The 16,698-nt window shown below is 42.7% G+C and overlaps 1 protein-coding gene across 2 annotated transcripts; it reads left to right on the top strand.

Annotated features, from left to right (window-relative positions):
• The first annotated feature begins 7,188 nt into the window (after nt 1–7,188).
• LOC135099857 (galactose-3-O-sulfotransferase 3-like) lies at nt 7,189–13,778 on the top strand. Of its 2 annotated transcripts, XM_064002469.1 has the most exons (9): nt 7,189–7,958; nt 8,062–8,149; nt 9,019–9,189; nt 9,452–9,550; nt 11,931–12,077; nt 12,351–12,488; nt 12,889–13,131; nt 13,207–13,316; nt 13,439–13,778. In XM_064002469.1, the coding sequence occupies exons 1-8, from the start codon at nt 7,834–7,836 to the stop codon at nt 13,312–13,314; spliced, it is 1,119 nt and encodes a 372-aa protein (XP_063858539.1). In that variant the 5' UTR covers nt 7,189–7,833; the 3' UTR covers nt 13,315–13,316; nt 13,439–13,778. The 2 variants fall into 2 exon arrangements, with proteins under 2 accessions (XP_063858539.1, XP_063858538.1); XM_064002468.1 differs by having other exon boundaries at nt 12,889–13,316.
• The last annotated feature ends 2,920 nt before the right edge of the window (nt 13,779–16,698 follow it).

Below are 16,698 nucleotides of genomic sequence, written 5' to 3'. Positions count from 1 at the left end.
CAAGATCTTGACACTACTGTATTCTTTGAGCTGCACAGAGTGAGCGAGGGGAAGAGATGGATACATGTTTCCGTTATGAAGCAGCACTGCTTTGAGACCCCTGCACGAGCTGTGGATGAAGAGGTTCTACTCGTTGGGGTTACAGGCGATTCCAATTGCCTCAAAAAGACCGGTCACATTGTGGCAAAAACAAAGCTCATCTTGAGTAAAAAAGCTTGAAAAATGCTGGTGACGCTTTCTGACCTGATATTTTCACACTTTCATCTATCAGATTCCACTGTTTGAGTCTCGACATCAACAGCAAGGCATTGGACTTTGTGAGACCAAGATAATCAGGTCGTTGACGTCATTTTGGTTAGGTAGTGAGGGTTTCTCTCTGTTGCGCCTCTGAAATCTGGATCAATGACTTCATCTTTTTTGTGAACTGTTTTTACTTTCTAAAAATTGCTGCTCTCTCTTTGGAGGAATGGGTACGGGGACCTCAGAGCAGTGTGGCACTGGCGTAGCGGATGACATGAGGTCTGGATATATGACAACAGGTTAGTTTCAAAACATTGCTGTCCAGATCAGAAAAAAAAAGTTTAAAGGGAACAATTGTCATTTTCTTTGTTTTCTAGATAAAAAAAAAAACAATAAGGAAATAACATTTACTAACCAAAGACAAAAAAATAAAAAATAAAATAAAATAAAATAAATAAATTTTGTTACACGGTGAGCTATCACTGGTGTAGAACATGGCGCGGCTCAGGACGTGGTGGTGGTGGTGATCCCATTTTCTTGTTAGGTTCTTGTGGGAAACAACTTTTACCGCTTTAGTTTTGAGTCCCCAGAGATTCAGTAGGGTGTGTTTTGTAGAGTTCCTCCCCGTGTCGAAAAACTCCCGAGTGTCTCAAACCACAGCGGAAACCACATATAATGACGTGGCAGGTTTTTTCGTGGGCGTCATCTTCCAGCGATTAACGGGACCCACTGTCCTCCCGCCAGCAGCAGCTGAACAGCTCCTGGAGAGGCGTGGGTGACGTGACCGAAATTGTGAAACGTGAACCTAAAATTAACACGAATGGGTGGATAATTAATAAAAGTATAACTGAAATTAATAAATGTATGTCAAGGAGTATGCCGTAATAATATAGACTAATGTAAGGTGTATTAAAATGAAACATAGGTGTTACTGTACGTAAAGCGCATGTACCTCACATTATTTTTCCTCGGTAATCATAAGTAAAATACTCAATAGCTTTCTATTTGCATGAACTGCCTTTCCTCGACCGTACGATGATGGGTGTGATCAGTAAACCTGAGAGCTAATGAAGACCTGCCGGTGCGGCTACAGTAAGAACTCGATCCCACAAGTAAGAACTCGCTCCACAAGCAAGAAATTGACTCCACGTGAGACTGTAGCAAGAGTGAGTCACGGGACGAGGGACGCTGACGTAAGCCTATAGATTGACCTCTGAGGCCCCGGGGTCAGCTCTAACCTTGACGACAACCACTCCCTTCTACCCACAGTGCCTTGCCACCATTTTGTAGAACCCATGATCACAGGCAAGAAAGTATAATAATATGTATGTGCACTGAATTGAGTAGCCTAAGTGAAAGAAAAATTACCCACAATTTTCTAGTATTAGAGTAATTTTAATTGCTCTTTCAGTGTCTCAGTATTGACACAGTTAAGTTGTTAGATATGTCTGATACTGAGGAAATTAATGCGTAGATGGCCTTAGGGAGGGTGAGGATGTGGACAAGGGTCAAGCTTATAAAGAAGAAGTTAGTGTCAGGGGACGAGTGCTGACCGAGAAAGGAAGGGAATATCAAGGCAGTGTTACCAACGGAAGAGCAGAGTCCTGTAAGCGTAAATGGAGCAGTGTTACCAGCAAAATTAGGAAAGGACTAAACACTGTAATTAGCCCCTTTGAATTGGAGCCCATGTCAAAAGAAGCAATATTCCACATCAGTTATGTGGAATACACAAAACTGGTGGAGCTAGAGCCAGAAAGGTCAAAGGAGCTAAATGAAGAGCTGGAACACAACCAACGAGTTAACCATGAAATATTAGAAAGTATAGAATGTAAAATAAAAGAGTTAAAGAGTGACAAATGATCAATTTGTCCTAGCAAACGGTCTAGACATTCCAGAGTCTCATCTACTTCATCATGCTCATCAACACAGAGAAAGTAAGAAGCAGCAGCAAAGGTAGCCAGACTTAGAAAGGAAATGGAATAACATGATAGTTTAGCAGAGGCACAAGTTACGTTAGTTTTGACAAAAGCAGAGGCAGAAGTTATGTTAGCTAGAGAGAGAAGTTATAATGTCACCAGATCAGTGGAAATTTGTAGACACAGTATAACCCAGCAGATCATGCATCTAGCGGCATGACAGCAGATGAATTGTGTAATAGCAAGATCTGGTGGAACGGCCCAGAATTCCCTTGGTGACATAGTGAAATGAATAGCCATCCCCAGTACAAGGTTATAAATGAAAATGACCCTGAAGTGAAGAAAGTTGTATGCAATGCTGTAGGTACACAACAGCCCACATATATATACTAGAAAGACTTGAGTATTTTTCTGATTGGTTTAAAGCAAAGAGGGCAGTTGCTGTATGCCTCAAGCTTCTGAACAGTTTCAAAGGAAAAGGTGATAGCAGTACTAAAGTAAAAGGAGATACATATGAGCCAGTAAATGTAGCAGAAGTGTCAGAAGCTGAAAATGAAATTATAAAACAACTGCAAGCAAAGGCATTCCTAAAAGGAGATAAATGTACTGAAATCAGCTGCTAACCATAATTCTTTAAATAAATGGGACAATGGCAAAGGAACAAAAGTGATAGACAAGACCAGTTCCCTCTATAAGTTAGATCCCTTCATTAATAAAAATGGTATCATGAGAGTAGGAGGAAGATTGAGGCTTTCTGATCTGACAGATGAATCCAAACATCCAGTCATCCTTCCCAAAACATCACACATAACCCAGCTGATAATATGCCACCACCACAAAAGAACAAATCATCAAGGCAGGGGCATAACTTTAAATGAAATTAGGTCATGTGGATACTGGATAGTAGGAGGATCATCCCTAGTGTCAAGGCATGTTTCAAAGTGCATTATTTGGCGTAAAGTTAGAAGTACAACACAGGGACAGAAGATGGCAAACCTGCCTATCAACAGACTAGAACCATAACCTCCTTTTACATACTCAGCAGTAGATTTCTTTGGCTCTTTCTATGTCAAAGGAGGGCGTAAAGGGCTTAAAAGTTATGGAGTGCTCTTTACTTGCATGGCATGTAGAGCCGTGCACATAGAGACAGCCAATAGCATGGATACAAGTTCCTTCCTAAGTGCATATCGTCGCTTTATAGGACAAAGAGGGCCTTTAAGACAGTTGAGATGTGACCAAGGAACTAACTTTGTAGGAGCCAAATCAGAGTACGAGAAATGCTTGAAAGAACTAAATAACAATAAAGTCAGACAAGAACTCATGAAAGACCAGTGTGACTGGATTGTATTGAACATGAATGCACCCAATTCCAGTCACATGGGGGGGTGTTTGGGAGAGGTAGATACGCACAGTGAGAAATGTACTCTCAGTGCTACTTAATCAGCATGGTACCCAGTTAGATGACCAAGATCTGAGAACCTTGTTATTTGAAGCTGAAAATATAGTTAATAGTCGTCCTCTAACTGTGGACCATCTTAACTCCCCAGATAGTCCTACACCACTGACACCCAATAATTTGTTAACTATGAAAACAAAGGTAGTACTGCCTCCTCCAAGCATTTCTATTAAGAAAGACCTGTATTGCATAAAGAGAAGGCGCAGAGCACAATACCTAGCCAACCAGTTCTTTTTCCAGGTGGAGAAAGGAGTATGTGCAATTTCTACAACTTAGAAATAAGTGGACAACACCAAAGAGGAACTTCAGTGCAGATGACATAGTTATCATCAAGGATCAGAATGTAGCAAGGAATCAGTGGAAACTGGGAAGAATAACAGAAGAATCTGATCATGATGGCCTAGTAAGAAAGGTTAAGGTCCTGGTGTCAGACTGTAATCTCGACAACCAGGGAAGACGCACAAAAGCTAACAGGACCATCATAGAGAGGCCAATATATAGTCTGGTATTGCCGTTAGAAGGTGATGCATAATAATAGACTGGAGCATACCCGCCAAGGAGCCAGTGTAACAAAACACATTATATGTTAATCCTAGTTTTTAAGGTACATACTAATGTCAATTTAAGGTAAATTGTTACACAATTTAGGGAAGCCATGTTACTGTACATAAAGTGCATGTACCTCACGTCATTATTCCTCGGTAAGTGAAATGTTCAGTAGTTTTCTATTTGCAAGAAGACGTGTAATATGTGTAAGTATCAGTACTCAATACTATATGAAGCACCAAAGCCGATGCTCACTTGTTAATAGAGTGTGGTTAACCCACTGGTCTCCTGCGGGCATTACTCACGGCCAAGTCGCGCTCAAAGACGGACAGGAAGGTGACCGAGGTAAATACTTTAATTTTGTAGTAAAAACTGATTGTCATAGTGCCAAGTTGATTACATGTATTGTTAATGAATACTGTAATATGCTGAAAGTGTTTAATATCAGTGTATAATATTATTTTATAAGAAATTGAGACTGAGAACTTGTTCGCAGTTCTTACGGTCATGCCTACCTCATCAATAAATGTCAAGAGAGAGAACTGCCTTTCCTCGACCCTTCGATGGTGGGTGTGATCAGTAAAACAGATCACCTGAGAGCTAATGAAGACCTGCTGGTGTGGCTACAACAGGCGTGCTGGACCATGCATGAGACCTTCAATCCAGCAGCGCGTCAGAAGGGCCTAGACCTGCTTAGAGTTTATTAGGGTCTCTCAAACCGTGGGGTTAACAGTGATTGAGGTTTTACTTTCTGGAATACACAATAACTTAGAAGAAAAAATTCATATATATGCTTATTTACGTAGCATGAGACCGCAGAGTTCTGTACTTCCGAAAAATAACAATTATAAATAATGTACAGTGCATACATACACCTGATAATGTAGTGAAGCCTAAAATGATAGCCACTGCCGCAATGTATTTTAAACCCTATCACCTTCCACCTGTGAGGCTATAACTCATTGCATGTATATGATAACACATATGCATATAGTACTGTATGCTATTGTGTGAATAATTTTTCTATAGTTTATTTGTTCGTGGCAATTGTATCACACAATCTCGATTGGGGGCAGAGCAGATTGGTTGCACTGTCGTCCCACTAACATTAGGACCTCTATCAGCTTTCTCCTCAAAAAATACTTATTCATGTTGTTGTGGAGAGCACGAGAGCACTTGGGAGTTGCTTCCATCGTGGGAGTGATCCCTTAGAGGCTGAGCCACCCCTCTTTCTTACCAGTCACCCTTTTTTTTTTTCTTTGTAGGAAGGACACTGGCCAAGGGCAACAAAAATCCAATAAAAAAAAATGCCCACTGAAATGCCAGTTCCATAAAAGGGTCAAAGCAGTAGTAAAAAAATTATGAATAAGTGTCTTGAAACCTCCTTCTTGAAGGAATTCAAGTCATAGGAAGGTGGAAATACAGAAGCAGGCAGGGAGTTCCAGAGTTTACCAGAGAAAAGGATGAATGATAGAGTATACTGGTTATCTCTCGTGTTAGAGAGGTGAACAGAATAGGGGTGAGAGAAAGAAGAAAGTCTTGTGCAGCGAGGCCGTGGGAGGAGGGGAAGCATCCAGTTAGCAAGATCAGAAGAGCAGTTAGCATGAAAATAGCGGTAGAAGACAGCTAGAGATGCAACATTGCGGCGGTGAGAGAGAGGCTGAAGACAGTCAGTTAGAGGAGAGGAGTTCATGAGACGAAAAGCTTTTGATTCCACCCTGTCTAAAAGAGCAGTATGAGTGGAACCCCCCCAGACATGTGAAGCATATTCCATACATGGACGGATAAGGCCCTTGTACAGAGTTAGCAGCTGGGGGGGTGAGAAAAACTGGTGGAGACGTCTCAGAACACCTAACTACATAGAAGCTGTTTTAGCTAGACATGAGATGTGAAGTTTCCAGTTCAGATTATAAGTAAAGGGCAGACCGAGAATGTTCAGTGTAGAAGAGGGGGACAGTTGAGTGTCATTGAAGAAGAGGGGATAGTTGTCTGGAAGGTTGTGTCGAGTTGATAGATGAAGGAATTGAGTTTTTGAGGCAATAAGCATCCCAGATGATGCTCTCGACCAACATGACCATGCCGCAGAGCTATGTTGTCAAATATTGCGATATTTCTGTAAAATCCAGACTATTATCTTAAAACCCAAACCATTCGTAGCACTGTATGTTTTGATTATATATATATATATATATATATATATATATATATATATATATATATATATATATATATATATATATATATATATATATATATATATATATATATATATATATATATATATATATATATATATATATATATTCTGTCTGTCCGTGTGTCCGCTTTCCACGGAAAAAAAAAATATATATATTATATATATATATATATATATATATATATATATATATATATATATATATATATATATATATATATATATATATATATATATATATATATATATATATATATATATATATATATATATATATATATATATATATATATATATATATATATATATATAGAATTAATTGTGATGATGATCCCCCTTGTTCCGGGAGTGACAATAGGTTGTTTTAACTACTTCCAGCCTAAACCCGTTAGATTATTCAGGCAAATTTGTCTTAGTAGTGGCCCCCATTCCGGCGAAACATTATTAATGGCTACCGACAGAGGACCATGTACAACAGTAAATGGACGTATATTTTAGGTTCATTATAAAGTTAACTTTCTTCGGTATATAATAAAACACACTGTCTGTCTGTGTGTGGGTGTGTCCGCTTCTCACACAAAAAAAAAAAAAAAAAAATTGAACTGATTGTGATAAAATTTGTTAGGAGGGTCCCCCTTGATCCGAGGAGTGACATAGGTTATGTCTTAACTGCTTCCAACCTAAAATCGTTACATTATTCGGGTAAATACGTCACCTTAACCCAATTCTTGATGGTGGCGCCAGGTGTACCGTAATCCCTTTTTGATGGTGGCGCCAAGCATTCATTGTTAGCTTATTTATTTTATTTATTTATTTTTTTTTTTATGGTAGGGAGAAGTATAAATGGAACATTCATTGTCCTAATTTTGCCAGGGCAACGCCGGGTAATTATGCATTATATATAGTATATGGTGCGTGGACGCCTGCATCTTTCAGCGGTTACTGCAGTGTTGGTGATCCCAGTGTATTGTAATTAGTGGCAACTGTATGTTGTAAGGTTCCGCGGCTAGGAGTGTGGTTAGAGTAGGGACGCGCGGCGGCGAGTGAGGAGAGACATTCCGAGAACAGACTCAGCCGTGAAGGGCAAGTGTAAAACACCAAGGAGACAAAAGAGCACTGGGAACTAAGTGGCATTTGTGAGGTGATGGACTCAGGCTTGTGCAACAACCAAGTAACGTTTGGGTCCCTTGGAGTTCTTGACCTCGCACCTCAGAGAGAGAGAGGGCGAGAACGAGAGTTACAGCTAACATACACACCCTGCGTGCGTGAGTTGTCACGGCAGGTGAGACACCACAGCATGAACTAGTAAGAAGTGACTGCACTACTTCCTCAGTATTATACACACTGTAGCAGTAGTGCTGCCCCCCTTCGCAAATGGTGACCACGATCTTCATCTGTTAGTGTCACGCGCTGCTTCACGAGCAAAACCTTTGGAAACGTTGCCCGTCGGCATCCCCTCCGTCGGTGGCGGAGCGAGGATGGCGCAGGAATCGCAGCTGCCACTAGCGTGTCGCCTCAGGCTCAGCGTCAGGATGGTGGCGGTAGCGGTAACGGTGCTGTGCGGCTTTGCCATGCTCAAGAATCAGACGCTGCACTCTTCAGGGTGAGTCTCTCTCTCTCTCTCTCTCTCTCTCTCTCTCTCTCTCTCTCTCTCTCTCTCTCTCTCTCTCTCTCTCTCTTTCATCTCCTCCCTCTCCATTTCGCAGGCCGTCCAGGCTGGAGCTCAAGACCTGCTCGCCGAGGAACAACGTCGCCTTTCTCAAAACACACAAGTGTGCGTCCTCCGCCATTCAAGTGAATATCTCTCACTATAACTATAATGTGTGTGTGTGTGTGTGTGTCCGCTTTTCACGGAAAAACCGCTGGACTGTGATGAAATTTGGTATGGGGTCCCCGTTGGACTATGTTTTAACTATTTCCAACCCAAAACCGTCAGGTATACCGTACCCCATTTTTTATGTTGGCGACAAAGATTGATATTTAGCTTTGATTTTTTTTTTTTCTTTTTTATGATGGGGAGAGGTATAAATGGAGCATTCATTTTCGCCCTGGAGTTGAATCCCATCAACCTACCGATTCCTTTCAGTATGTGGTCGAATTTTCTGTGATAAATTTTACCCGGCAACGCCGGGTAATTTTGCTAGTATATATATATATATATATATATATATATATATATATATATATATATATATATATATATATATATATATATATATATATATATATATATATATATATATATATATATATATATATATATATATATATATATATATATATATATATATATATATATATATATATATGATACTGAATATCTGTCAACGACAATGAGAGAGAGAGAGAGAGAGAGAGAGAGAGAGAGAGAGAGAGAGAGAGAGAGAGAGAGAGAGAGAGAGAGAGAGAGAGATTCGGGTAGGGAATGGTGGTGGGGAGTGGGATGAAAAGGGGGGAGGCGCTCTGATCACGGGAAGGAACTGTTATGCAGGGCATGGACTATGATTAGTTTTTGAGTGGGGTTGAACCAATAACAGCAGAAAAGCCTTCATCAGGTAGGTGACAAATGTCACTACTGAATAATTATGTGGACCAGGAGTGGCAGAAGGTTTACTATTGGTAGCTGTTCGTACTGTAGATACATTGTTCTCTATCTCCCAAAGAATATTCTCTTCCGCTATGGCGACAAACATAACCTCCACTTCGCACTGCCGGACTTTGGAAACCACCTTGGAGGAAGACGAACTTTTAAGGCTGCTATGGTGCGTTCCTCGCCGCTCAACAAGGTGACACCCAATATCTTCGCCATTCACACCAAGTGGGACCACGCGGAGGTGGGTGCTGATGATGGTGCAGGGAGCACTGGGGGAAAGTTTGTCAAGGCTCTTCGGACTTTAGTTTAGCCTGTAGACGTCCACTGTTGTATTTTCTTTTTGTTTATCCTTCCTTATATTTTACTTATTTTTTTTATTTTGTCTATTTACTTATATATCTGTACTTTTAGATCACGTGTCAGTAACAGTTTTGAGTGATATGGTTTTTTTGCTGAGTGGCGTCATGATTGTGAGTGTGATACACCTGTCCTCTCCCGTACAGGTGAAAAAAGTGATGCCTGAGGACACCATCTTCTTCACCATTGTCAGGGAACCCACAGCTCTCTTCCACTCGCTTTTCGTTTACTCCAATTTTCATGAGGTATAATAATATTACTAGTACCACCACCACTCAGGGTTGGCATTAATCCCCCTTCATCCACAAAAAAAAAAAGCCTAAGTGGGTTTTTTTATTTAACATATCAAGATTTACTTCTTCTATCATATTGATAAATAAGGTCTATATATTACGTACATATACATAAAAAAAATGTAAAAGTAGTCAAGCCTGATCCATTCATTTCCTGTTCAGTACAAGTTAACGCAGTCTGTCCAGTCGGATCAACCTGTATCAGCATGACCTAAACAAGTGTCTGATCTTCATTAATAGAAAGTGTCAAAATTTTTCAAGATCTAATCCTCTCTTGAATTCTGGCACTTAGCCAAAAACATCTCAAACAGCTTTGCTTCTTTATCTTTCCCTCCTTTATTTTAGCCTGATGGCACCAGTACCATCTCATCTATTTCTAAAGCTGAATTTTTCGCTCAAACCTTTGCTAAAAACTTTACTTTGGATGATTCAAGGCTTTTTCCTCCCTCTCCTCCACCCTCTGACTACTTCATGCAACCCACTAAAATCCTTTGCAGTGATGTTTTCCATGGTCTCACTGACCTAAACCCTCGGAAGGCTTATGGACCTGATGGGGTCCTTCCTACTGTTCTCCGAAACTGTGCCTCCGTGCTTGCACCTTGCCTGGTCAAATCCTTCCAACTCTGTCTATCAACAACTAACTTTCCTTCTTGCTGGAAGTTTGCCTACATTCAGCCTGTTCCTAAAATGGGTGAACATTCTAATCCCTCAAACTACCGTCCTATTGTTTTAATTTCATGCCTCTCTAGGTTTGAATCTATCCTCAACAGGAAGATTCTGAAACATCAATCACTTCACAATCTTCTATTTGATCGTCAGTATGGGTTCCATCAAGGCCGCTCTTCTAGTGATCTTTTGGCTTTCCTTACTGAGTCTTGGTCATCCTTTTTTAGAGATTTTGGTGAAACATTTGCTGTTGCCTTAGACATATCAAAAGGTTTTTGACAGTCTGGCACAAAGCTTTGACTTCCAAACTGTCCTCTTACGCCTTCTATCCTTCTCTGTTACTTCATTACAAGTTTCCTTTCTGACCGTTCTATTGCTGCTGTGGTAGACGGTCACTGTTCTCCTAAATCTATTAACAATGGTGTTCCTCTGGGTTCTGTCTTGTCACCTACTCTCTCTCTCTATTATTTATCAATGATCTTCTAAAGCAAACTTCTTGTCCTATCCACTCCTACGTTAATGATACCACTCTGCACTTTTCCACGTCTTTTACCAGACGTCCAATCCTTCAGGAAGTAAATAGTTTACGAAGGGAACGCCTGACTTTTGATCACTTTAAAATTTCTGATTGGATCAGAGCAAACTTATTATTGTTGAATGCCTCAAAACTCAGTTCCTCCATCTATCAACTTGACACAACCTTCCAGACAACTATCCCCTCTTCTTCAAAGACACTCAACTGTCAAACTTCACATCTCATCTCAAGCAAAAACAGCTTCTATGAAGTTAGGTGTTCTGAGTCGTCTCCGCCAGTTTTTCTCACCCCCCCAAGCTGCTAACTATGTACAGGGGCCTTATCCGTCCATGTATGGAGTATGCTTCATATGTATTAAGAGTTCCACTCATACCGCTCTTTTAGACAGGGTGGAATCAAAAACTTTTCGTCTTATCAACTCCTCTCCTCTAACTGACTGTCTTCAGCCTCTCTCTCATCGCCGCAATGTTGCATTTCCTGCTATATTCTACCGCTATTTTCATGCCAACTGCTCTTCTGATCTTGCTAAATGCATGCCTCCCCTCCTCCTGCAGCCTCGTTGCACAAGACTTTCTTCTTTCTCTCGCTCCTATCCTGTCCACCTCTTTAATGCAAGAGTTAACCAGTATTATCGGTTATTCACCTCTTAGTCTGGTAAACTCTGAAACTCCCTGACTGCTTTCGTATTTCTGCCTTCCTATGACTTGAACTTTTTTTAAGAGGGAGGTTTCAAGACACTTATCCTGTAATTTCTGGTAACGCTTTCGACCTTTTTTGAGGACCGGGACCTCAAATGGGTCTTTTATTTATTTATTTGTTTATATATTTATTTATTTTTTGTTGCTCTTGACCGGTCCCCCTCCTACATGAAAAAGAAAAAATTACTTCAAACTATTTGTTTCTCTCTAGATTACTTTTTAATTGCTTATTTAAACTGATTTACTTATAAATATGGGGAATAAAATAATAAAACCTAAAAAACAAAACTTAGACCTAAAAATTTTTTTTTTTTCTTTTTACCCGGGTTTTTTCAAACCCTGTCACCACTACTGCTACTACAACTACCTTCCAGTTGTCGACTTTTCACCCTTCACATGTGATCTTTATAAATTCCGTCACTGGGTTTTGCAGATAACGGGTTTAACTCTGCAAGAGTACGTGAAGAGAGTGCCCGCTGACTCGGGCAGAATAAAAGGCGTCTTTGGCTACAATCAGATGTCATGGGACTTCGGGATTCCGCTGGAGGATATGAACAACCTTAGTGCCATCCATGAACTGGTGTGTGTGTGTGTGTGTGTGTGTGTGTGTGTGTGTGTAGAAGGCCTGAGTGACGAGGTGTACAGGTAAGGCAACAAGTGCAGGCCTTACAGGTGAGTAAGGAGGTGCACAGACAACAAATACATGCATTACAGGTGAGTGAGGAGGGGTACAGGTAAGGCAACTGGTACAGGCACTTCAGGTGAGTAAGGAAGTGTAGAGGTAAGGCAATAAGTACAGGCATTACAGGAGCTACTTACATAAGTACATACATATAAGTACTGCCGTCAGCAGGTGCGGCGGGCCGATGAGCAGTTCGGACTGGTGCTGGTGATGGAAAGGATGGATGAGTCGCTAGTGCTGCTGGCCGAGTACTTGTGCTGGGAGCTGAGCGACGTGCTGGTGCTGAGGGTTAACTCCCTCAAGGACAAGGTGAGGGAAGTTCATACCGGGGACACTGTTGGAGGAGCGGAAAGGGAGGGGGGGAGAGGCAGAGGAAGGAGACACTTCTTTCTCTCTGTCCTTATTTTACAAGTACGTAATGTCCTTGCCACGATCACGGTGAGTCTCCTTCAGGTGACTCCTCTGTCATTCCTGCATCAATAGGACTTATTTATTACAGCCAGTGACTCCACCATCCACACAGGGCCTGTCAGTCTGTACCTCCTCCATCCACACAGCACTGGTCAGTTATTACCTCCTTCAGGTGACTCACCTCCATCCACACAACACTTGTCAGTCATTCCTGGCTTCAGGTGACTCTTCTTCATCCACACACTGCCTGTCAGTCATTCCTGGCTTCAAGTGACTCTCCTCCTGTTCCTCCCCACAGTTCAAACCTTCCATCAGTGAGGAGGCACTGCAGGCACTCCAGCAGAAGCTCGCCCCGGACTACCTGCTGTACAACCACTTTCTGGAGAGGTTCAACCAGCAGGTGGAGGATTTTGGACGGGCCAGGATGGCAGCAGCGGTGGCCAGGCTGCAGGAGCTGATGGCACTGCTTGTCAGCAAGTGTAACTTCATCAAGAAGGGAGCCTCGGAGCTCAGAGGGGGGCAGAAGCCGTGGTCATATAAGGTGAGTGTGCAGGGCGAGGGAAGCTCTTCCCACCTGGCGCCTGCCCGTGAAATATTTCACAGAGTGGTTTTGCAGGTGGACGGAATCGAGAGTGGAGGGGGAGGAGGCTGTGACGTATATACTCTCGCTGAGATACAGTACATCGATGTGCTGAGGAAGAAGCAACAGAGGACCATAGCATAAAAGTGAGTACATGTTCTCTCTCTCTCTCTCTCTCTCTCTCTCTCTCTCTCTCTCTCTCTCTCTCTCTCTCTCTCTCTCTCTCTCTCTCTCTCTCTCACACACCTTCCTTCCTTGCCTTTGTCAGGTTGAGGCAGTCATAAGAGGAGGACGGCAAATGGACAAGCAAGTAAGCAGATTCAATAATAATGAAGAGGCGACTAATAAAAGAAAAAAAGTAAAACTAGAAAGAGAAAAGATAACGGACAGTTGAAGGAGAGATCCTAAGGTAATATGGAAACTGTTAATAGTAATAAAGCTATTAAAGTTATGAATAAATAGAATTAAACTGTATTTTGTGAACTCCTACTTGATGCAACAGACAAGGGAGGAAGACAGAATCTGTAAACATTTAACTGATTCTTCAAATATTTCTGAGTCCTGTCTCCTCTACTTCTTATAACAAATTCTTAAGAAAACTATTAGAACTTTCAGGAGTGTTTTCCTTATCCTGTTGATCGTTTACTAAGGATTCTATACCATGGACAGGAAAAAAACCGATGAGAACTTAACGTACCATCTAAGTAGGGTTTGAACACTGGTCTTACGAGGGAACCAGGTGTTTCAGAATACTATACTTTCCATTATACTCAATTTCAATTCTTGAGAAATATAGGCTCCTCCCGCTACCCGGCTGTAGATGGAGCTTTAAGATTTTCCTCATAAGTAGCTCACTACGTGGGGCTGAACTGTTGTACTAAACACTGATGTTCAGAACAAATTAATCCTTATCAACACCTACACGGAGAAGCTTGGATAACCTGTGATGTCAATTTTATCCGATCCCCCCTCTCTCTCTCTCTCTCTCTCTCTCTCTCTCTCTCTCTCTCTCTCTCTCTCTCTCTCTCTCTCTCTCTCTCTCTCTCTCTCTCTCTCTCTCTCTCTCTATATATATATATATATATATATATATATATATATATATATATATACATCCTATGCAGGATAGATATAGCATGTATTCTTTATATAAGAGAGAAAGAAAGAGAGAGAGCTTTGTCAAGGACCAGCAGGGTGAGTCGCGGGGCACTGGCCGTCCCTGCACTCGAGCGGGCAGACGGCAACATCGCTCACACTGCTCGTGACAAAGCAGACCTACTGGCCAAGCACTTCGCTGATAAGATGTGCATCCCCGACCCAGAAAGACCCTCTCCGATACTCCCTCGAAGAGTGAAAGATACACTAGTGATAGTGCACACGAGTAAAGTGGAAGTGAGAGCGATTCTCGAAGACTTGGACGAGAAAAAAGCGGTGGGGCCACAGGACTTTAGTCCCCGCATTCTACGCCAGTGTGCGGCAGAGCTGGCGCTCTCCGCTCGCTTCTCTCTTTTATTAATGCGTCGACACAGCCACATGGCCTGAAATGTGGAAAAGGAGCAATGTGGTGCCTCTACACAAGAAAACTCAAAGATAAAGGCAAAAAATTACAAACACGTGTCCTTGCTGCCTTTACATAGCCAATTACTGGGGACAATAGTGGCCTCAAGAGTAACAAGGCACCTCGAGAGGCACTACCTGCGGAGCAACAGACACTCTGGGTTTAGGTAGGGAAGGTCGACGGCAGACCTGCACCTGCTCCTCTCAACGGAATGGAGTGGGGCCCTGGACCAAGGCAAGGCCACAGCCGTTGTGGCTCTTGACATCGAGGCGCCGTTCGACAGAGTGTGGCAAGCAGCCTTCCTCACAGCTCCATGCTGTAGGCGTGGACGGGGCACTCCTCCAGCTCCTGGAAAATTACTTAAGAGACAGACATCTCAAAGTAATCATAAATGGGCGGGAATCAAAGCCACAGCCCATAAGGGCAGGTGTTCCTCAAGGGAGCTGCCTCTGCTCCTCGGAATGTGTATGTCAATGATCTGTTACACCTCGTTCCGACAACGAAGGTGTTTGCAAATGACATAACACTATCCCGCAGCTACGGACTGGAGGAGGAAGCTGCAGCCACCAGCGACATCAACAACACCCTGAGCCGCATTGCAGCCTGGGGAAGGAAATGGCAAGTTAAGTTTGTCGCTCACAAATCCCAGCTGCTCAGCATCAGCAGGACGAGTGAAGCCCTGTGCCTCAACTTCGAGTGGGAGGCACTGACACCGCGGGATGAGGTGGAGGTGCTGGGGGGGACTTACGACCGTAAGTTAGCCTTCAGGACCCACGTGAAGCGACTCGCTAGAGAGGCCTCGGGGAAGCTGACATCCCTGATGAGAATCTCGTACCTTCTAGATGCGAGTTGCTCTACAAGACGCAGGTCCGCTCCTCCTTTGAATACGCCTGCCTGGCCTGGGGCGACGCGGCCAGCAAGCACCTTGCTCTCCTGGACAAGGTGCAGGACCGGGTGGCGAGACTCATCAGGGACAGAGAGGTTGGCCTTCACTCTACACTGTCCACCCTACAGCACCGGCGGGACGTGGCGGGACTCATTTTCATGTTTAAGGTGCAGCAGCAGCGCGTGGCTCACTTGCAAGCGCTCCGGCAGTCTGCCCGTCAGGCTGAGGTCACCACGAGAGCTGTCACCCGTGCCCCTGGAGAGCTGCTCCAGCCCAGGTGCAGAACATGGCACCAACAAAGACAGTTTCTCAATACATACATCGGCTGGTGGAATGCGTTTGTTGCTGTGCAACCAAGTGTTGAGGGCTAGTTCACACAACAGTTGAAGACTAGAGTGAACGTGTGGTTGCTTCAGCCTGAACATAGACATGTTTTAAGATAGAAAGCATAAACAGTGACTTTTTTAGCCTAAATTGCTGTAATAAGTATGTAATGCATATGTACAGCAACTCCATCAAGTACTGTAAAATTGTATAAATAGAGAGAGAGAGAGAGAGAGAGAGAGAGAGAGAGAGAGAGAGAGAGAGAGAGAGAGAGAGAGAGAGAGAGAGAGAGAGAGAGAGGCTGGAAAGTAAGCACAAAATTTTTACCCGGGGACTCACGCCCCGCCCCAAAACACTATAGTTCCCTTTCAGAAGAGATGTCCTCACCTACGAGGGGTTTATATTGCTCAAGATTTGTAATTGAGTATCCCTGCTCCAATATTTCCTTCCAGCCAATATATATTTGATGGAAGGCGAGATTTGTCCTTTCCTCTCAAATCATCGTCCCATCTTGAAAGTCAAAGTAAGAAGTACAGGATAAATATAAAAGCATACGATTTACTGGAGGTGGGAGGGTATAGGTGGATCCTGCTACCTACGTACTCTCTTCAACAGCTGGGAAGGCACCTGACTGAAATAAGTAGCAAACAAGGAGTTTTAACCTCCATGGTAAGAAGTTATAGCCTGATGCCCGAGACCTGCCAGAGTATGTACGATAACTACCCGCAAGTTACGATATGGTGATGGATGCTCCCATATC

Source organism: Scylla paramamosain, chromosome 4 (genome assembly GCF_035594125.1).
Source record: "Scylla paramamosain isolate STU-SP2022 chromosome 4, ASM3559412v1, whole genome shotgun sequence".
In the NCBI taxonomy this organism is placed as follows: domain Eukaryota; kingdom Metazoa; phylum Arthropoda; class Malacostraca; order Decapoda; family Portunidae; genus Scylla; species Scylla paramamosain.
The sequence above is the reverse complement of the archived record's forward strand: the minus strand, read 5'-3'. Positions and strand labels throughout refer to the sequence as shown.